Source organism: Salvelinus alpinus, chromosome 28 (genome assembly GCF_045679555.1).
Source record: "Salvelinus alpinus chromosome 28, SLU_Salpinus.1, whole genome shotgun sequence".
NCBI classification, from domain to species: Eukaryota; Metazoa; Chordata; class Actinopteri; order Salmoniformes; family Salmonidae; genus Salvelinus; species Salvelinus alpinus.
Window position 1 is genome coordinate 28,765,082 of NC_092113.1, and position 18,924 is coordinate 28,784,005.

General features: G+C 42.0%; 1 protein-coding gene across 2 annotated transcripts in view; it reads right to left on the reverse strand.

Annotated features, from left to right (window-relative positions):
• Positions 1-18,924, reverse strand: part of LOC139557605 (membrane-associated guanylate kinase, WW and PDZ domain-containing protein 3-like) — a 309,886-nt gene that overhangs the window by 90,209 nt on the left and 200,753 nt on the right. For both annotated transcript variants that reach the window (XM_071372623.1, XM_071372625.1), the window contains exons 2-3: positions 8,575-8,691; positions 3,636-3,755 (exon numbers count right to left, since the gene is read on the reverse strand). In XM_071372623.1, coding sequence (XP_071228724.1) covers positions 3,636-3,755; positions 8,575-8,691 — 237 coding nt within the window. The remainder of the gene's footprint in view (positions 1-3,635; positions 3,756-8,574; positions 8,692-18,924) is intronic.

Genomic DNA, 18,924 nt, shown 5'->3' on the forward strand with positions numbered 1-18,924 from the left:
AGGTTTCAGTGTTAAAGGCCAGACCTACTGTCTCTAATAAGCACTTCCCCAAGTCCCGCTTTAGCCAATGCACAGCCACCATGTACATTACAATATGGATGCATGTAGTGATAAAGGGGATTCTTTTAACGGCATTGAGTGATAAAGGGGATTCTTTTTAACGGCATCGAGTGATAAAGGGGATTCTTTTTAACTGCATGTAGTGATAAAGGGGATTCTTTTAACGGCATCGAGTGATAAAGGGGATTCTTTTTAACGGCATCGAGTGATAAAGGGGATTCTTTTTAACTGCATCGAGTGATAAAGAGGATTCTTTTTAACTGCATCGAGTGATAAAGGGGATTCTTTTTAACTGCATCGAGTGATAAAGGGGATTCTTTTTAACGGCATCGAGTGTTAAAGGGGATTCTTTTTAACGGCATCGAGTGATAAAGGGGATTCTTTTTAACTGCATCGAGTGATAAAGGGGATTCTTTTTAACTGCATCGAGTGATAAAGGGGATTCTTTTTAACGGCATCGAGTGATAAAGGGGATTCTTTTAACGGCATCGAGTGATAAAGGGGATTCTTTTTAACTGCATCGAGTGATAAAGGGGATTCTTTTTAACTGCATCGAGTGATAAAGGGGATTCTTTTTAACGGCATCGAGTGATAAAGGGGATTCTTTTTAACGGCATCGAGTGATAAAGGGGATTCTTTTTAACTGCATGTAGTGATAAAGGGGATTCTTTTAACGGCATCGAGTGATAAAGGGGATTCTTTTTAACGGCATCGAGTGATAAAGGGGATTCTTTTTAACTGCATCGAGTGATAAAGGGGATTCTTTTTAACTGTATCGAGTGATAAAGGGGATTCTTTTTAACTGCATCGAGTGATAAAGGGGATTCTTTTTAACTGCATCGAGTGATAAAGGGGATTCTTTTTAACGGCATCGAGTGATAAAGGGGATTCTTTTTAACTGCATCGAGTGATAAAGGGGATTCTTTTTAACTGCATCGAGTGATAAAGGGGATTCTTTTTAACGGCATCGAGTGATAAAGGGGATTCTTTTAACGGCATCGAGTGATAAAGGGGATTCTTTTTAACTGCATCGAGTGATAAAGGGGATTCTTTTTAACTGCATCGAGTGATAAAGGGGATTCTTTTTAACGGCATCGAGTGATAAAGGGGATTCTTTTTAACGGCATCGAGTGATAAAGGGGATTCTTTTTAACTGCATCGAGTGATAAAGGGGATTCTTTTTAACGGCATCGAGTGATAAAGGGGATTCTTTTAACGGCATCGAGTGATAAAGGGGATTCTTTTAACGGCATCGAGTGATAAAGGGGATTCTTTTTAACTGCATCGAGTGATAAAGGGGATTCTTTTTAACGGCATCGAGTGATAAAGGGGATTCTTTTAACGGCATCGAGTGAGAAAGGGGATTCTTTTAACGGCATCGAGTGATAAAGGGGATTCTTTTAACGGCATCGAGTGATAAAGGGGATTCTTTTAACGGCATCGAGTGAGTCTGTATACTTTCGTCCAATATGTGTTTGTCTTTTTAGACCCACAGTGAAACACAGAAAATCTACCGCATACTATACTCTGACATTTCTCAGCAATGAAGCATTTCTTAATCCTTCTCTCTGGGATTGTCCTCTGTTTGTCTTGTCAGTGCAGCACCTCCTCCCTCTCCCTCCCTCCCCAGTCCTGTGAGCTGGCCCATTGCCCTGGCTCCTCTTATCTTCAGTAATACTCAGCTCTACTGGAGCTCTTCAAAGACCTATATGTGTTGGAACTTTTAACGGGTTACAGAGTTAATGTTTACAGTTCATTAATTGAGCTGTATCTAAAGATATTTTCTTTACAGTTATTTACATATGTAATTGTATTAGAATTTGTGTGATGGAGATTGAGAGAACTACACACATATTTATGTTGTTTTGGATAGTATTGGATCATGCTATTGACTGCAAGTACCAGAATGCCTTGCAACAGGTAGTAGAAAAACGGAGAACGTGCCAGTTATGTACAAGTGACAAGTGATTATCCTGTCTTTCGCCAGCAACTTTCTTTTATTGTTTTGTAAAATCTAAAGCTGTTAAATGCAATGTAAACAAGTAGTATTACTAAAAGAAGCTTTCATTTCACAACCCGACGTCCCGAGTCATTACTTTGAAGATAGTTATTCTATAATAAGATGTGCTCTATAAGCTGCTGCTCTGTGCTCTCTACAATACAGCAGCATCACTGCAAACAGCACCGCATCACAGGCACAGCCCCTCTATCAGTACCTCACTGAGTCAGGCCTACAGCTTCCATAAACAAACCCATTATTTCTTATCTCAGTATTTTTTCTATCATTGCTTTCTTTTCTGGCCAATTCTCTCTTCTATAATTCATGTTGCCCTGGCTGGCCTGTGGCTGGTGTCTATACTGAGCGGTAGAGAGAGAGGAGGAAGACACGTGATGAACCATGGTGTATAGAATCTCACGTACCCTGCTCTGGAGTCAAGGCACAGCTCTCAACTGCAAGAAAGTGCTACTCATGGCCTTTCAGCCTCTCTGTGCCTATTGAGAAATAAAACAGCTCTAACCTTTGTTGGCACTTTCCTCCCTGAGTTTGAGTTAGCTACTCTGCCTGGGAGGGAGGGAGGGAGGGAGGGAGGGAGGGAGGGAGGGAGGGAGGGAGGGAGGGTGAAAGACCTGTGTCCATCCAAAACATTGACCACAAACCTCCTTTCAACCAAGGGCCAACGGTCAAGGCCAGAGTCAGTAATACAGACAGAGAATGGTTAACATAGAGCTGTAACCTTGGACCTAGTCACTCCCTGACAGATCACCTCCACAGCCACAGGTAATCTGTCCAGAGATCACAGAGATTAGTCCCACTGACGGCTTGGTCGATTGGAAAAGCCATACATCCACACATACATCCAGCCTGGCATAGACTTCCTCTCAGACCAAAGGAATGGGGCTGCCGGTAATACACCAGGCTCTAAGTCACAGATTGACTCACAGGGAGATCATTGACAAAACGTTACACATTCCCTTGTGAACAAAAACTCAATCTCATGAGCATAAGAGAGAGAAAGAGAGAGAGAGAGAGAGAGGGGGGGAGAGAAAATGTGTTTGCGGGTGCACGTGTGTGGGTGTGTCTATGCCTCAGTTGTCCGGTAGAGATTCCTTGGAGGTCAAAAGGGCCTACATTAATAAGTAACATCCCGAGATAGAGCTGAAGCAGCCATATGTAGATCAGCCTGCTATATGTCCTTACTGTGAGGACGTATTATTTATCCTGCGTACTGGTGCAGTCTGGATATGACTGGCTATGAGGGTCCAAGCCTCCAGGGTTCTCTGTCACAATGCTGACCGCTGGCTTCTGAGAAATCATCAACCTACTTTGAATGCTAAGTGGGACTATGCTATGTTGCTACGGAATAAACTCTTGGGAAGCTAGACCTACTTCCTTTCACATTTACAATGCATGAATGCCATCTTTATATTGAGTTTATCTGATGACCTGGATGACAGTGACAGCTCAGCAGGTACTATACATGAGTAAACAAACAATGCATAAGTCGTGGGGAATAGTGTTACTGGGTGTTGTAATGTCCACCTCCCATACACTTCCCCCAGACCCTCAGACCAACCGTCGTAGGTTCCACTCTCCAGCAGCAGGCCACTCTCCTCCAGCACACGGAACTCCTCCACACTGATGAAGCTATAGTCCACTCCAGGAACCTCCCCCTCTCTGGGCTGCCGCGTGGTACCTGCCAGAGACAACACAACAGGCACAGAGTGAGGAAAACAGACAGTTTTATGGGGCAGAGTCGAGATGCCGATCCAGCTATGTATACACAGAAGAAGGATAGAAACCATTTTCAGCTAAGCTATGAATAGATTATTCTAATGAGGGCAGAATGGAATCCATTATGAAAGTGGGAGGGGGATATGAAAAAGAACACTGCAACTGACTTTTGTTTGGGGTGACACAGTGGTAGAAGATGGGCTGTTTCAAGGAGTTCTGAGGTATGTTCATCTCCAGAGCTGAGAAGATGGGTTTTTACCCGTTTCTGTTTCAACAATAACAAACTATATAAAAGCAACAGTTGAAAAACATTCCAGACCTTTTTAATGTTTCTTCCTGTTCTTTCTTTCTCCATCCTTCATCTCTATTCTTCACCCTAAATTGCGTAAAATTGTGGTTTTCGATCTGGAAACTGCAGCACTATACACTACATGCCAGTATAAACCAAGCATGGAGCAGTCATTAAAATATAATCTGCTGTAACTGTCTTTGTACTGCAGTTGACGCCAACAAGCTGGTCCTGTTAACAAGTTTATCCCCTCATCCGAAATACATTGAAACAAGTATAAATACATTGAAACAAGTATAAATACATTGAAACAAGTATAAATATATTGGAAACATTTTACGCATCAGGGGACATGGCGCAGATATAATTGGGTGTTTACCTCGAATGAACTGCAACCTGACAGGAGCCCAAATGGACTCCTTTAATATTATCTCTCCTGAACCTCCCTCTATCTCCCTCCCTCCTTTCCTCCATATTCCCTCCCTCCATCCTGTTTATCTGATAAAGTAGACTATTGTATTCTATCAGAGGTCAAATCAGAGACCAAAGGAGCAACAAAGACAGTAATATGACAATCGTTGAACAGAGAAACATAGGAAAAACGGAATACTGTATTCTTGTGTTTGCTCTTGGAAAACTGGTTTCAGAACAGATTTTGCGATAGGCTTCAACCAATATTCCTACAATTTAGTGTACTGAGATGTTGACAGTCCTGCTTGAGAGTTACATGGCTCAGTCTTTCTCATGTAACAATCTGACTCACCAGAGGGGAAGAATCAAGGATTCAGTCTGTCTTTTGAGGTAGAGGAGAGAGGATAATCAAGAACGGGTCGTTTGAAGTAGACACCAGAGAAAAGGTAGTGCTGGGATCAGGGTAAAAAGTGAGGGAGGAGAGGGAAAGGAGGGAGATGGAGGTGAGGGACTGGAACAGGGAGGTGTAACATAAAAAGCCTTGGGAGGAAATTGACTTCCGATTTAAATTTCACTCTGTTCAAAAACAGCACGAGAAAACAACACTTGAACTGACTTCCATCCTTTGTTAATGTTCTCAAAAATGTCACCTTTGAAGAAATGAAACTATCGAACCAAAACAATACTGAACAGCAGCAAAAAAACGCAAACATCATTAAAAGGTATTAGGTTATTTGGAGTGGATGTAGTGAAGATGAATTGGCACTTTTCTGCAATAGGTAGCGTATTGTTGTGGAACAGCCCAGACAGAGAGACAGAGACAGAGACAGAGACAGAGACAGAGACAGACAGACAGACAGACAGACAGACAGACAGACAGACAGACAGACAGACAGACAGACAGACAGACAGACAGACAGACAGACAGACAGACAGACAGACAGACAGACAGGCAGACAGACAGACAGACAGACAGACAGACAGGCAGACAGAAAGACAGAGAGAAAGAGAGAGATAGACACACACACACACACACACACAGTCCAAGAAAAAAAACAATTAGTGTATCAGTTTACACAGCGAAGCGTCACCACCGTGAAACACTGCCAGCTGCTTAAGCTGCTTACAGGAAGACCATGAACACATGTAATACGCACCACTGTGAGGCTATTACACATATTCACATTGAGACCTGACCCTGTCGTGTATGGCTTCCAATAGACAACTCCTATTCCAAGAATGTGTGTGTGCCATTCAGATGGTGAATGGGCAAGACAAAAGATTTAAGTGCCCTTGAACAAGGTATGGTAGTAGGTGCCAGGCGCGTGCCAGGCGCACCGGTTTGAGTGTGTCAAGAACTGCATCACAGTTGGGTTTAACATGGTTTACAATTTCCTGTGTGTATCAAGAATGTTCTGGCACCCAAAGGACATCCAGCCAACTTGACACAACTGTAGGAAGTGTTGGAGTCAAAATGGGCCAACATCCCTGCGGAACACCTTCGATACCTTGTTGAGTCCATGCCCCAACGAATTGAGGCTGTTCTGAGGGAAAATGTGGTGGGGGGGGGGGGGGGGGGCAACTCAATATTAGGATGGTGATCCTAATGTTTTGTCCACTCAGAGTAGATATTCACTATTAACCGAAAAGCTATCTATGTTCATGGTTATGGTGTCTTGTTTCACAGGCGTAGAAAAAGTTTAATGGAAGATACTTAAATCTTCTTAAGAGAAAACTATTCTTTGGATTGAATACTTGGGGCACTTTTTCTTATACAGTTTTGTCATCCTCTCTTTGTTATCTCCCAGTGAGCCTCAGAGCTTACTGCGGTGCCACTACGGATATTACTGCCCAGAGGAGAAGAGGAGGCAGAGGGTTCAGCCAAGCTTCAAGGATTATGTGGTGATTTGGACCCCTGGCACTTACTCTCCTTCCTTCCTTTTCTGTCCTTTCTCTTCCCTTCTTTCTCGTGAGTGACCTTTAATGATGTCTCTGCCCGTGTGTTCAGGAGGGGACTGGGGAGAAGTCACGCTCCTCTCTGAGCTGCCATTCAGAGGGCTGCAATGAGGAGAGGCAGAGCGGGGCCAAGCAGCCATTCTGGATCCCAGGGAGAGACTCCGAGACCATTCGGGCTCCATGCATTGTGGAAGGCCATAGTCGCAGTCACACAGCAGAGGATAAGCAGCGGCTCCCTGCACAGTGAAACGCCATTCACAGTCACACAAACATCAATGGCTAAGCAGTGGCGACATGGGTCATATGCTGACCTGCACCACCAGTCAAAATATAACCCATAGCACTGATGAGGAGGAGGCAGAAACAAACAGCCATGCACTACAGACTAACTAGGCTTAGACTAGGGTCAATGCTTGAAATGCTACAGTGTATGACTGTACAGCCATAGTAATTCAATATGAGCTGCGTTAGAGCCTGGCGTACTTACTTACCGTAATACATTTTCCCCTCAGAATTTGTATGGCTTTTTTATACATTATTTCACAAAACAGTATTTACCATTAATGTCTGCAGTCGTCTGTATAGCCCCTCATGATTTATATACTGAGAACATTAACAATGCATTAACTCATGAAACTGACAGACACTAAACAGTTATACTGTATCCATCTAGTGAAAACGAACATCAGTAATTTATTTAGTTGCCTGTTATTCCCAATTATTCATCAGCATTATATTTCCACATGAGAAAATCTGCCGTTCAGGGGATGGGTGGCTCTCCCTCATAACAAAGTCACAAATTAGAAACGTTTTATATGCTAATTAAAATAGTGACTCAAAGATTATATAAATGTGTCTTGTAGCATTAATAAATTGTGAAATGGGGAGTAATTGCCATGTAATTCGGCAGAGTAGCGTAGAAAATCTGCACTTTGCACTTTGAATCCCGCCAATTTGCCCTTTTGTCCATTTAAAAACCACTAAGGTATAAAAATAAAAAGCTTTTCCACACCACTTATTTATCCCTGTGTTTTAAAGGCCCAGAGACACACGCTCAAACACAGGGGAGTCATTAAGGGGAGTCATTGTTTTAAAGGCCCAGAGAAACACGCTCAAACACAGGGAAGTCATTGTTTTAAAGGCCCAGAGAAACACGCTCAAACACAGGGAAGTCATTGTTTTAAAGGCCCAGAGACACATGCTCAAACACAGGGGAGTCATTCATAGTGGGTGGATTATTTTTTTAAACTAGGCAAGGCAGTTAAGAACAAATTCTTATTTTCAATGATGGCTTAGGAACAGTTTGTTAACTGCCTGTTCAGGGGCAAAATGACAGATTTGTACCTTGTCAGCTCGGGGATTTGAACTTGCAACCTTTCAGTTACTAGTCCAACGCTCTAACCACTAGTCTACCCTGCCGCTCTATGAGGCATAGAGTTGGCACCAAGTACTTAGAAGGAATTAGGTTACTATGGAAATATACATTAATTAAACATAATTACATGCATATTATATTCTGGAGATTAACTTCCAAGTCCTACATATTAGTATTTGAAAATGGAGTGAGAGATCTCCTAACTCATCTATCAAAGAGTAGTTATGTGTGAAGTTGATGGCCTTTATGGTGAATGTTTGACGGCTGCTTTGTAGACCTCAGAGACGTGGCATAGAATGCCCCCAGTTAGGAGAGAAGAAGAATCCATGATTAAAAACACAGCGCCAAGAGGAGAGAAAAGGAATGAGGGACAGAGAGATGGAACGGTGGAAGTGAAGGAGTGTGATTGACAAGTCACTCTTCCTCTAATCACTCTCTTCCTTCATCAATCCAGACACAAGCGGAGGGTTCTGAGGAGGATGGTTCCAATGAATGCCAAGCACTGTGTCCTCATGGGAGAAGTAGCATGTCTTTTGGGAAAAGCAAACTGCTCTGCTGATTAATGGACATCTGTGAAGGGGGCATTTCTATCTGATGGCAGGACCAAATAGGATCGCTTGGCTACTGAAGTGCTAGTGACCGTCAGTCTTGAGATCTAAAGGTGTCCTACTCACGTGGAACAGCCGTTAACGAGCAGGCAGATGTGGAGCAGACAGGAAACTCTGAGAAGCCCGGGGCGTTACTACTCACAGGGAATGGTGCGCAGGTAGAGGTTGTCCCTGATCACCTGCTGGAGCTTGTGGTCCAGCGAACCTTTCTGGAACTGCAGGCTGAGGTAGTGACGCAGGTCTGTATTCAGAACCTTGCCTGTGGAGAGGAGAAACATCTGGGTCAGCACAGTACAATGTCGGAGGGAACACACACCACACACAGGACATTCAATAAACGTAATTTAGACCATACTCAAACATTCTTAAACAGTTGGGAACTCTAATCGCATTACCACCAGTGTTCTTAAACAGTTGGGAACTCTAATCGCATTACCACCAGTGTTCTTAAACAGTTGGGAACTCTAAACGCATTACCACCAGTGTTCTTAAACAGTTGGGAACTCTAATCGCATTACCACCAGTGTTCTTAAACAGTCGGGAACTCTAAACGCATTACCACCAGTGTTCTTAAACAGTTGGGAACTCTAAACGCATTACCACCAGTGTTCTTAAACAGTTGGGAACTCTAATCGCATTACCACCAGTGTTCTTAAACAGTTGGGAACTCTAAACGCATTACCACCAGTGTTCTTAAACAGTTGGGAACTCTAATCGCATTACCACCAGTGTTCTTAAACAGTCGGGAACTCTAATCGCATTACCACCAGTGTTCTTAAACAGTTGGGAACTCTAAACGCATTACCACCAGTGTTCTTAAACAGTTGGGAACTCTAAACGCATTACCACCAGTGTTCTTAAACAGTTGGGAACTCTAATCGCATTACCACCAGTGTTCTTAAACAGTTGGGAACTCTAAACGCATTACCACCAGTGTTCTTAAACAGTTGGGAACTCTAAACGCATTACCACCAGTGTTCTTAAACAGTTGGGAACTCTAATCGCATTACCACCAGTGTTCTTAAACAGTTGGGAACTCTAAACGCATTACCACCAGTGTTCTTAAACAGTTGGGAACTCTAAACGCATTACCACCAGTGTTCTTAAACAGTTGGGAACTCTAATCGCATTACCACCAGTGTTCTTAAACAGTTGGGAACTCTAAACGCATTACCACCAGTGTTCTTAAACAGTCGGGAACTCTAATCGCATTACCACCAGTGTTCTTAAACAGTTGGGAACTCTAAACGCATTACCACCAGTGTTCTTAAACAGTTGGGAACTCTAATCGCATTACCACCAGTGTTCTTAAACAGTCGGGAACTCTAAACGCATTACCACCAGTGTTCTTAAACAGTCGGGAACTCTAAACGCATTACCACCAGTGTTCTTAAACAGTCGGGAACTCTAATCGCATTACCACCAGTGTTCTTAAACAGTCGGGAACTCTAATCGCATTACCACCAGTGTTCTTAAACAGTCGGGAACTCTAATCGCATTACCACCAGTGTTCTTAAACAGTTGGGAACTCTAATCGCATTACCACCAGTGTTCTTAAACAGTCGGGAACTCTAATCGCATTACCACCAGTGTTCTTAAACAGTCGGGAACTCTAATCGCATTACCACCAGTGTTCTTAAACAGTCGGGAACTCTAATCGCATTACCACCAGTGTTCTTAAACAGTCGGGAACTCTAATCGCATTACCACCAGTGTTCTTAAACAGTCGGGAACTCTAATCGCATTACCACCAGTGTTCTTAAACAGTCGGGAACTCTAATCGCATTACCACCAGTGTTCTTAAACAGTCGGGAACTCTAATCGCATTACCACCAGTGTTCTTAAACAGTCGGGAACTCTAATCGCATTACCACCAGTGTTCTTAAACAGTCGGGAACTCTAATCGCATTACCACCAGTGTTCTTAAACAGTCGGGAACTCTAATCGCATTACCACCAGTGTTCTTAAACAGTCGGGAACTCTAATCGCATTACCACCAGTGTTCTTAAACAGTTGGGAACTCTAATCGCATTACCACCAGTGTTCTTAAACAGTCGGGAACTCTAATCGCATTACCACCAGTGTTCTTAAACAGTCGGGAACTCTAATCGCATTACCACCAGTGTTCTTAAACAGTCGGGAACTCTAAACGCATTACCACCAGTGTTCTTAAACAGTCGGGAACTCTAAACGCATTACCACCAGTGTTCTTAAACAGTCGGGAACTCTAATCGCATTACCACCAGTGTTCTTAAACAGTCGGGAACTCTAAACGCATTACCACCAGTGTTCTTAAACAGTCAGGAACTCTAATCGCATTACCACCAGTGTTCTTAAACAGTCGGGAACTCTAATCGCATTACCACCAGTGTTCTTAAACAGTCGGGAACTCTAAACGCATTACCACCAGTGTTCTTAAACAGTCGGGAACTCTAATCGCATTACCACCAGTGTTCTTAAACAGTCGGGAACTCTAAACGCATTACCACCAGTGTTCTTAAACAGTCGGGAACCCTAATCGCATTACCACCAGTGTTCTTAAACAGTTGGGAACTCTAAACGCATTACCACCAGTGTTCTTAAACAGTTGGGAACTCTAAACGCATATCCACCAGTAAATGAGAAAGATCCATCATCACTTTCAAAACTATCTGACAGGTACCGGTGACTGTGATGGAAAGCATGCCCCCAGCGAGAGTAGGTGTAGGAGGACAGTTTAGACATTTCTGGGCTGTGTGACAGCATTGTTGTTCGGGGGGGTCGGGGGGGGGGGCTATAGGCTCCGTTGGTAGAGGAGCTGTCATGTAAGACAAAGGTGAAATATTAATTGGCTTGAATCACCAAGTATCCAGATGCATACATGAATAACAGGAGAACATAACACAATGGCTGGCAGTGTTGCTGCCTTGGAGGAACAACAGAAGTTCAGGCAGATGGAGGACGTTTGGGGGATGTTCTTCATCCTGAAGGAGGAGGGGAATTCAGGCATCCCCTCTGGGGGGGGGGGGGGGGGGGGTTTAGAGAGAGAACATTCCCTGGTGTGTGAACAGGATCCCTCTCTGAGTATCAGCTCAGGCTCCAGCGGTTTGTTCTTTAGAAGTGTGTGAGAGAGAGAGAGATGCAAGGCGTCTTCCTCAGGGTGGGGAGGATGTGCTTTGACAGGACGCCAGTTATAGTGTTGTTTGCATCAATACCCATTGTTTCTCTGTTTCTCTCCCCTCACTCACAATCAGCTGTCACTGACTGCAGGGTATGTGCTTGCCTTCGTTTGGTCCACCCCTGATGAACGAAGGCCCAGTGAATGTAACAGGCTTAATAATCACTGTGGGTACTCCCCAGAAATGCACATACTGGACATAAGGACTGTCGGGGGCAGAGAGATGCATTTACTCAAAAGGAGGAAAGATATCTGAAAACTGAATCTATTCAGAATAACTCATTTTAAATGTTTAAGCAGCCCACCCTGCACATGCTTTTAAATATTAATCTTGATTGGGGAATTGAAAACGTTTAATGCCAACCTTCATAGCATGATGCAGTGTGTGTCTAGGAACAGGCTCTGCTGATGGAAGCTGGTTAGCTCAATAAAGTGTAAATACCGGCAGTGATAGAGGGGTGTCGTGGTGAGATCGCCCACCTTATTCACCACTATATGGAATCAAAACAAGTCACAGCTTTTCCTGCGGTCTGATTCGTCCCCCAGGGTGATGAAAGGGACTGCCCACTGAGATGGCAGATTAGTCACATTCCACTGGTTGACTCAGACGCATACTAATATACCCCGTTCCTAACTTTCGCCTAGAGGCCCAGAGTATAGTATACATAGTTTAGATTATTAAGGTCACTGTAAAAATAGTCAATATAAATGCCTTCATTGCCTTGTAATGCAGTGGCACATGCAGACACATGGGAGCGTATGTCAAGTGCAAATGTAGTTTGAGTATTGAGTAGGGTTGCACATTTTGGGGAGAATTCAGAGGTGGAAACTTCCGTGGGAATTAACGGGAATATATGGGAATGAATATTAAGAACATTTATTTATTTATATATACCATTTATTTATCCCTCCACCACCCTCCTCTTCGGAAGACAAATATCGTAATTTTTTTTACAGCTTTTTTGCTACATATGCATACATTTTACATATACATTTTATATACATGGTACTTTTATATATAACAACAATACATTACCAAACAAACTCTTTAATCCCAAACCTCAGCCACTGTCAGCCCATCCCACATATCACCATAGACCGACCCCTTGTTTGGTTTCCATGTGCCATATATTTTCAATTGTGCTGTGATGTTTCACAACATTTTTGTATCTTTCTAATTGTATATTATCCAAAGATTGTGAGCTAAAGATGAAAACCTTTCCTACGAGTAATATTATATTATTTATTGATTGGCTATGGCTTTCCAGATTGTCAATCACTGCTACTTGTAAGATTATTTTAAGTGCATGTTGTGATTTTTTTTAACCATTCCAGAAACATGCTACATAGGGGCAATAACAGAATAAGTGATTTTTTTTTATTCGGTCTCGTCGCAACAAAGTCTGCTGAGATTGTTGTATGCCCCATATATACAGCAGTCTGTTGGTGGCAAGAATTTTATATAATAATTTAAATTGAAAAACTCTAAGTGTTGAAGCAAGTGTAGTTATTTGTACCAGTTCACAAACCATGTGCCATGGAATTGGTACATCGAAAATCTCCTGCCATTGATTTTGTAACCTGTATGGCGCAGCTGTCAACATTTCTGTCCTCAGATGAAACTGGTATATTTTTCTATTTATGCCAGTTCCTTTCAGCCAATTTGTATCTTTAATATATGGTAGGGAAACAAGTTCCCGACCTTCTCCCTTTTCCACTTGCCTCCTCCAATTTGGATTGAGCAGATATCCCCATGCATTTTCGTTAACTGCATACAGTTGAAGTCGCAAGTTTACATAGACCTTAGCCTAATACATTTCAACTCAGTTTTTCACAATTCCTGACATTTAATCCTAGTAAAAATTCCCTGTCTTAGGTCAGTTAGGATCACCACTTTCTTTTAAGAATGTGAAATGTCAGAATAATAGTAGAGAGAATGATTTATTTCAGCTTTTATTTCTTTCATCACATTCCCAGTGGGTCAGAAATGTACATACACTCAATCAGTATTTGGTAGCACTGCCTTTAATTGTTTAACTTGGGTCAACCGATTCGGGTAGCCTTCCACAAGCTTCCCACAATAAGTTGGGTGAATATTGGTCCATTCCTCCTGACAGAGCTGGTGTAACTGAGTCAGATTTGTAGGCCTCTTTGCTCGCACACACTTTTTCAGTTCTGCCCACAAATTTTCTATATGATTGAGGTCAGGGCTTTGTGATGGCCACTGCAATACCTTGACTTTGTTGTCCTTAAGCCATTTTGCCACAACTTTGGAAGTATGCTTGGGGTCATTGTCCATTTGGAAGACCCATTTGCGACCAAGCTTTAACTTCCTGACTGATGTCTTGAGATGTTGCTTCAATATATCCACATAATTTTCCTACCTTATGATGCCATCTATTTTGTGAAGTGCACCAGTCCCTCCTGCAGCAAAGTACCCCCACAACATGATGCTGCCACCCCTGTGCTTCACAGTTGGGATGGTGTTCTTCAGCTTGCAAGGCTCCCCGTTTTGCCTCCAAACATAACGATGGTCATTATGACCAAACAGTTCTATTTTTGTTTCATTAGACCAGAGGACATTTCTCCAAAAAGTACGATCTTTGTCACCATGTGCAGTTGCAAAACGTAGTCTGCCTTTTTTTATGGCGGTTTTGGAGCAGTGGCTTCTTCCTTGGTGAGCAGCCTTTCAGGTTATGTCAATATTGGACTCGCTTTACTGTGGATATAGATTATTTTGTGCCTGTTTCCTCCAGCATCTTCACAAGGTCCTTTGCTGTAGATCTGGGATTGATGTGCACTTTTTGCACCAAATAACGTTCATCTCTAGGAGACAGAACGCGTCTCCTTCCTGAGCGGTATGAGGGCTGAGTGGTCCCATGGTGTTTATACTTGCGTACTATTGTTTGTACAGATGAACATGGTACCTTCAGGCATTTGAAAATTGCTCCCAAGGATGAACTAGACTTGTGGAGGTCTAACTTTTTCCTGAGGTCTTGGCTGATATCTTTTGATTTTCCCATGATGTCAAGCAAAGAGGCACTGAGTTTGAAGGTAGGCCTTGAAATAAATCCACAGGTACACCTCCAATTGACTCAAATGTTGTCAATTAGCCTATCAGAAGCTTCTAAAGCCATGACATCGTTTTCTGGAATGTTCCAACTGTTTAAAGGCACAGTCAACATAGTGTATGTACACTTCTGACCCACTGGAATTGTGATACAGTGAATTATAAGTGAAATAATCTGTCTGTAAACAAATGTTGGAAAAATTACTTGTGTCATGCACTAAGTAGATGTCCTAATCGTCTTGCCAAAACTATAGTTTGTTAACAAGAAATTTGTGGAGTGGTTGAAAAACGAGTTTTAATGACTCCAACCTAAGTGTATGTAAACTTCCCGACTTCAACTGTATGTGACATAACTCCTCCATTTCTATGCATAATATCATTAATAAATATAATACCATTTTTAAACATTTAGCATTCCAAATAAAATGTAATATTTTTTGCTCATATGATTTTAAAAATGTATCATCTGGAGTAGGCAATGCCATTAGTAAGTAAGTAAACTGTGATAGGACCAAAGAGTTAATCAATGTAATTATTCCATAAAAAGACAAGTATTTACCTCTCCATGGTTGCAAAATCTTATCTATTTTTGCTAACTTTCTATTGAAATTAATTGTGGTAAGTTCATTTATATTTTTTTGTGAATGTGAATACCAATGTGAATACCAAGTATGTCTACTTCCCCATCCGCCCATTTTATTGGTACACCACAAGGTAGAGTAAACACTGTATTTTTTAACAATCCAGCATGTAATATGGTACACTTGTCATAATTAGGTTTTAATCCAGAGAGGCTAGAAAAGTGATCAAGATCTTCAATCAGACTGTGCAGGGATCCAGATTGTGGACTTAAGAAAAACTAGAGTCATCAGCATACATTGTACACATTGAATTTCTAACCCCTTGATGTTCTTGTTGGATCTCATTTTAATAATAGCTAGCATTTCAATGGCCATAATAAATAGATATGGAGACAACGGACAGCATTGTTTTACTCCTCATAAAAGCTCAATACTTTCTGAGAAGTAACCATTATTTATTATTTTACATCTGGGGTCACTGTACATAACTTTAACCCAGTGTATAAGAGATTCACCAAAATTAAAGTATTCCAGGCATTTATATATAAATTCTAATCGTACTTTATCAAACACCTTTTCAAAATCAGCTATGAAGACCAGACCTGGTATCTTCAATGTTTCATAATGTTCAATTGTTTCAAGTAATTGTTGTCAATTATCTCCAATATATCGTCCATGTAAAAAACCTATCTGATCAGAATGAACAATATCTGGTATAACCTTTTTTATTCTGTATGCTTTGCATTTCGCCAGGATTTTCGCATCACAACATTGAAGTGTTAGAGGCCTCCAGTTTTTAAATGGACTGGATCTTTATACTTACCACCTGGGTCCTGTTTCAGTAGTAATGAAATCAGAGCTTCTTGTTAAGTACCTGCAAGTCTACCATTTGTATAAGAGTAATTAAAACATGCTAATAATGGATCTTTGAGTACATCAGAAAGGTCTGATATACCTCTACTGGTATACCGTCAAGCCCTGGTGTTTTTCCAGACTGAAAATATTTTATTGCCTCAAAAAGTGCCTCTTCTGTAAGTTGGCCTTCACACCGGTCTTTCTGTAAATTTGTTAATTTTACATTATTATTAGGAAAGAAATCCTTACAGTTAACATCATTCAGTGAAAATGGAGGAGACTGAAAATAAAACATTAGCTTAAAATATTTTGCTTCCTCTTTCAAAATATAATTTGGTGAATCATGGATAACTCCATCATTTGTAACGAGTTTCTGTAAATTATTTTTGGTCAAATTTCTGTGTTGAAGATTCCAGAAAAACTTTGTGAATTTTTCCCCATTTTCTATCCAACTTGTTTTATTTTTGTAATACATTACACTTGATCGTTCTTGAATAAGTAACTATATTTCTTTGTTTTTCCTCTAACCTATTTTGTGCCTCTATAGTACAGTTTCCATTACCATCTACCTGCACTGTTACTTCCACTATTTCCTTTATTAGTCTAATCTCTTTTTACCTAAACTGCTTAGGTTTTAACGATGAGTATTACATTGAATGGCCCCTAAAAGTACATTTGTAAGTGTCCCATACAATAAGGGGTTCTACTGTACCTATGTTGTACAAAAAAGGTCAATTGTGAATTATTTTGTCTAAGTTAAGAACAAATTGTCATCCAATAGGCTTTGATTAATTTTCCAATATCCCTGTCCACGTGGAAATTCTGTAAGAGTTATATGGAGGCCAATTAGATAGTGGTCTGACCGCATTCGGTCTCCTATTAATACTTTTAAAAACGTTTGATGCCAGAAAGAACAAGACTTGGAAGTAATCAAGATGGCTAGCTTGATTAAGACTTCTCCATGTATATCTCACTAGGTCAGTTTTTTTTTCTTCAACCTCCATATGTCCACTAGTTATAATGTATCCATGATCTTTGTGATCTCCTTAAGTGCTTGAGGAGTTTGTAGAATGACTTCCTTTACGATCCATTGAGGTACTTAAAACCGTATTATAATCTCCCACCATAATAATAGATTATTTTGCTGCTTGTGAGCTCAATATATTATTATATATACACTGCTCAAAAAAATAAAGGGAACACTTAAACAACACAATGTAACTCCAAGTCAATCACACTTTTGTGAAATCAAACTGTCCACTTAGGAAGCAACACTGATTGACAATAAATTTCACATGCTGTTGTGCAAATGGAATAGACAACAGGTGGAAATTATAGGCAATTAGCAAGACACCCCCAATAAAGGAGTGGTTCTGCAGGTGGTGACCACAGACCACTTCTCAGTTCCTATGCTTCCTGGCTGATGTTTTGGTCACTTTTGAATGCTGGCAGTGCTTTCACTCTAGTGGTAGCATGAGACACACAAGTGGCTCAGGTAGTGCAGCTCATCCAGGATGGCACATCAATGTGAGCTGTGGCAAGAAGGTTTGTTGTGTCTGCAGCGTAGTGTCCAGAGCATGGAGGCGCTACCAGGAGACAGGCCAGTACATCAGGAGACGTGGAGGAGGTCGTAGGAGGGCAACAACCCAGCAGCAGGACCGCTACCTCCGCCTTTGTGCAAGGAGGAGCAGGAGGAGCACTGCCAGAGCCCTGCAAAATGACCTCCAGCAGGCCACAAATGTGCATGTGTCTGCTCAAACGGTCAGAAACAGACTCCATGAGGGTGGTATGAGGGCCCGACGTCCACAGATGGGGGTTGTGCTTACAGCCCAACACCGTGCAGGACGTTTGGCATTTGCCGGAGAACACCAAGATTGGCAAATTTGCCACTGGCGCCCTGTGCTCTTCACAGATGAAAGCAGGTTCACACTGAGCACATGTGACAGACGTGTTAGTCTGGAGACGCCGTGGAGAACGTTCTGCTGCCTGCAACATCCTCCAGCATGACCGGTTTGGCGGTGGGTCAGTCATGGTGTGGGGTGGCATTTCTTTGGGGGGCCACACAGCCCTCCATGTGCTCGCCAGAGGTAGCCTGACTGCCATTAGGTACCAAGATGAGATCCTCAGACCCCTTGTGAGACCATATGCTGGTGCGGTTGGCCCTGGGTTCCTCCTAATGCAAGACAATGCTAGACCTCATGTGGCTGGAGTGTGTCAGCAGTTCCTGCAAGAGGAAGGCATTGATGCTATGGACTGGCCCGCCCGTTCCCCAGACCTGAATCCAATTGAGCACATCTGGGACATCATGTCTCGCTCCATCCACCAACGCCACGTTGCACCACAGACTGTCCAGGAGTTGGCGGATGCTTTAGTCCAGGTCTGGGAGGAGATCCCTCAGGAGACCATCCGCCACCTCATCAGGAGCATGCCCAGGCGTTGTAGGGAGGTCATACAGGCACGTGGAGGCCACACACACTACTGAGCCTCATTTTGACTTGTTTTAAGGACATTACATCAAAGTTGGATCAGCCTGTAGTGTGGTTTTCCACTTTAATTTTGAGTGTGACTCCAAATCCAGACCTCCATGGGTTGATACATTTGATTTCCATTGATAATTTTTGTGTGATTTTGTTGTCAGCACATTCAACTATGTAAAGAAGAAAGTATTTAATAAGAATATTTCATTCATTCAGATCTAGGATGTGTTATTTTAGTGTTCCCTTTATTTTTTTGAGCAGTGTATTTTCGAAAAAAGTGTGGATCATCATTATTTGCCCTATATAGATTAATTAGATTAATTAGCCTTTATATTTTTTATATTGAGATGTA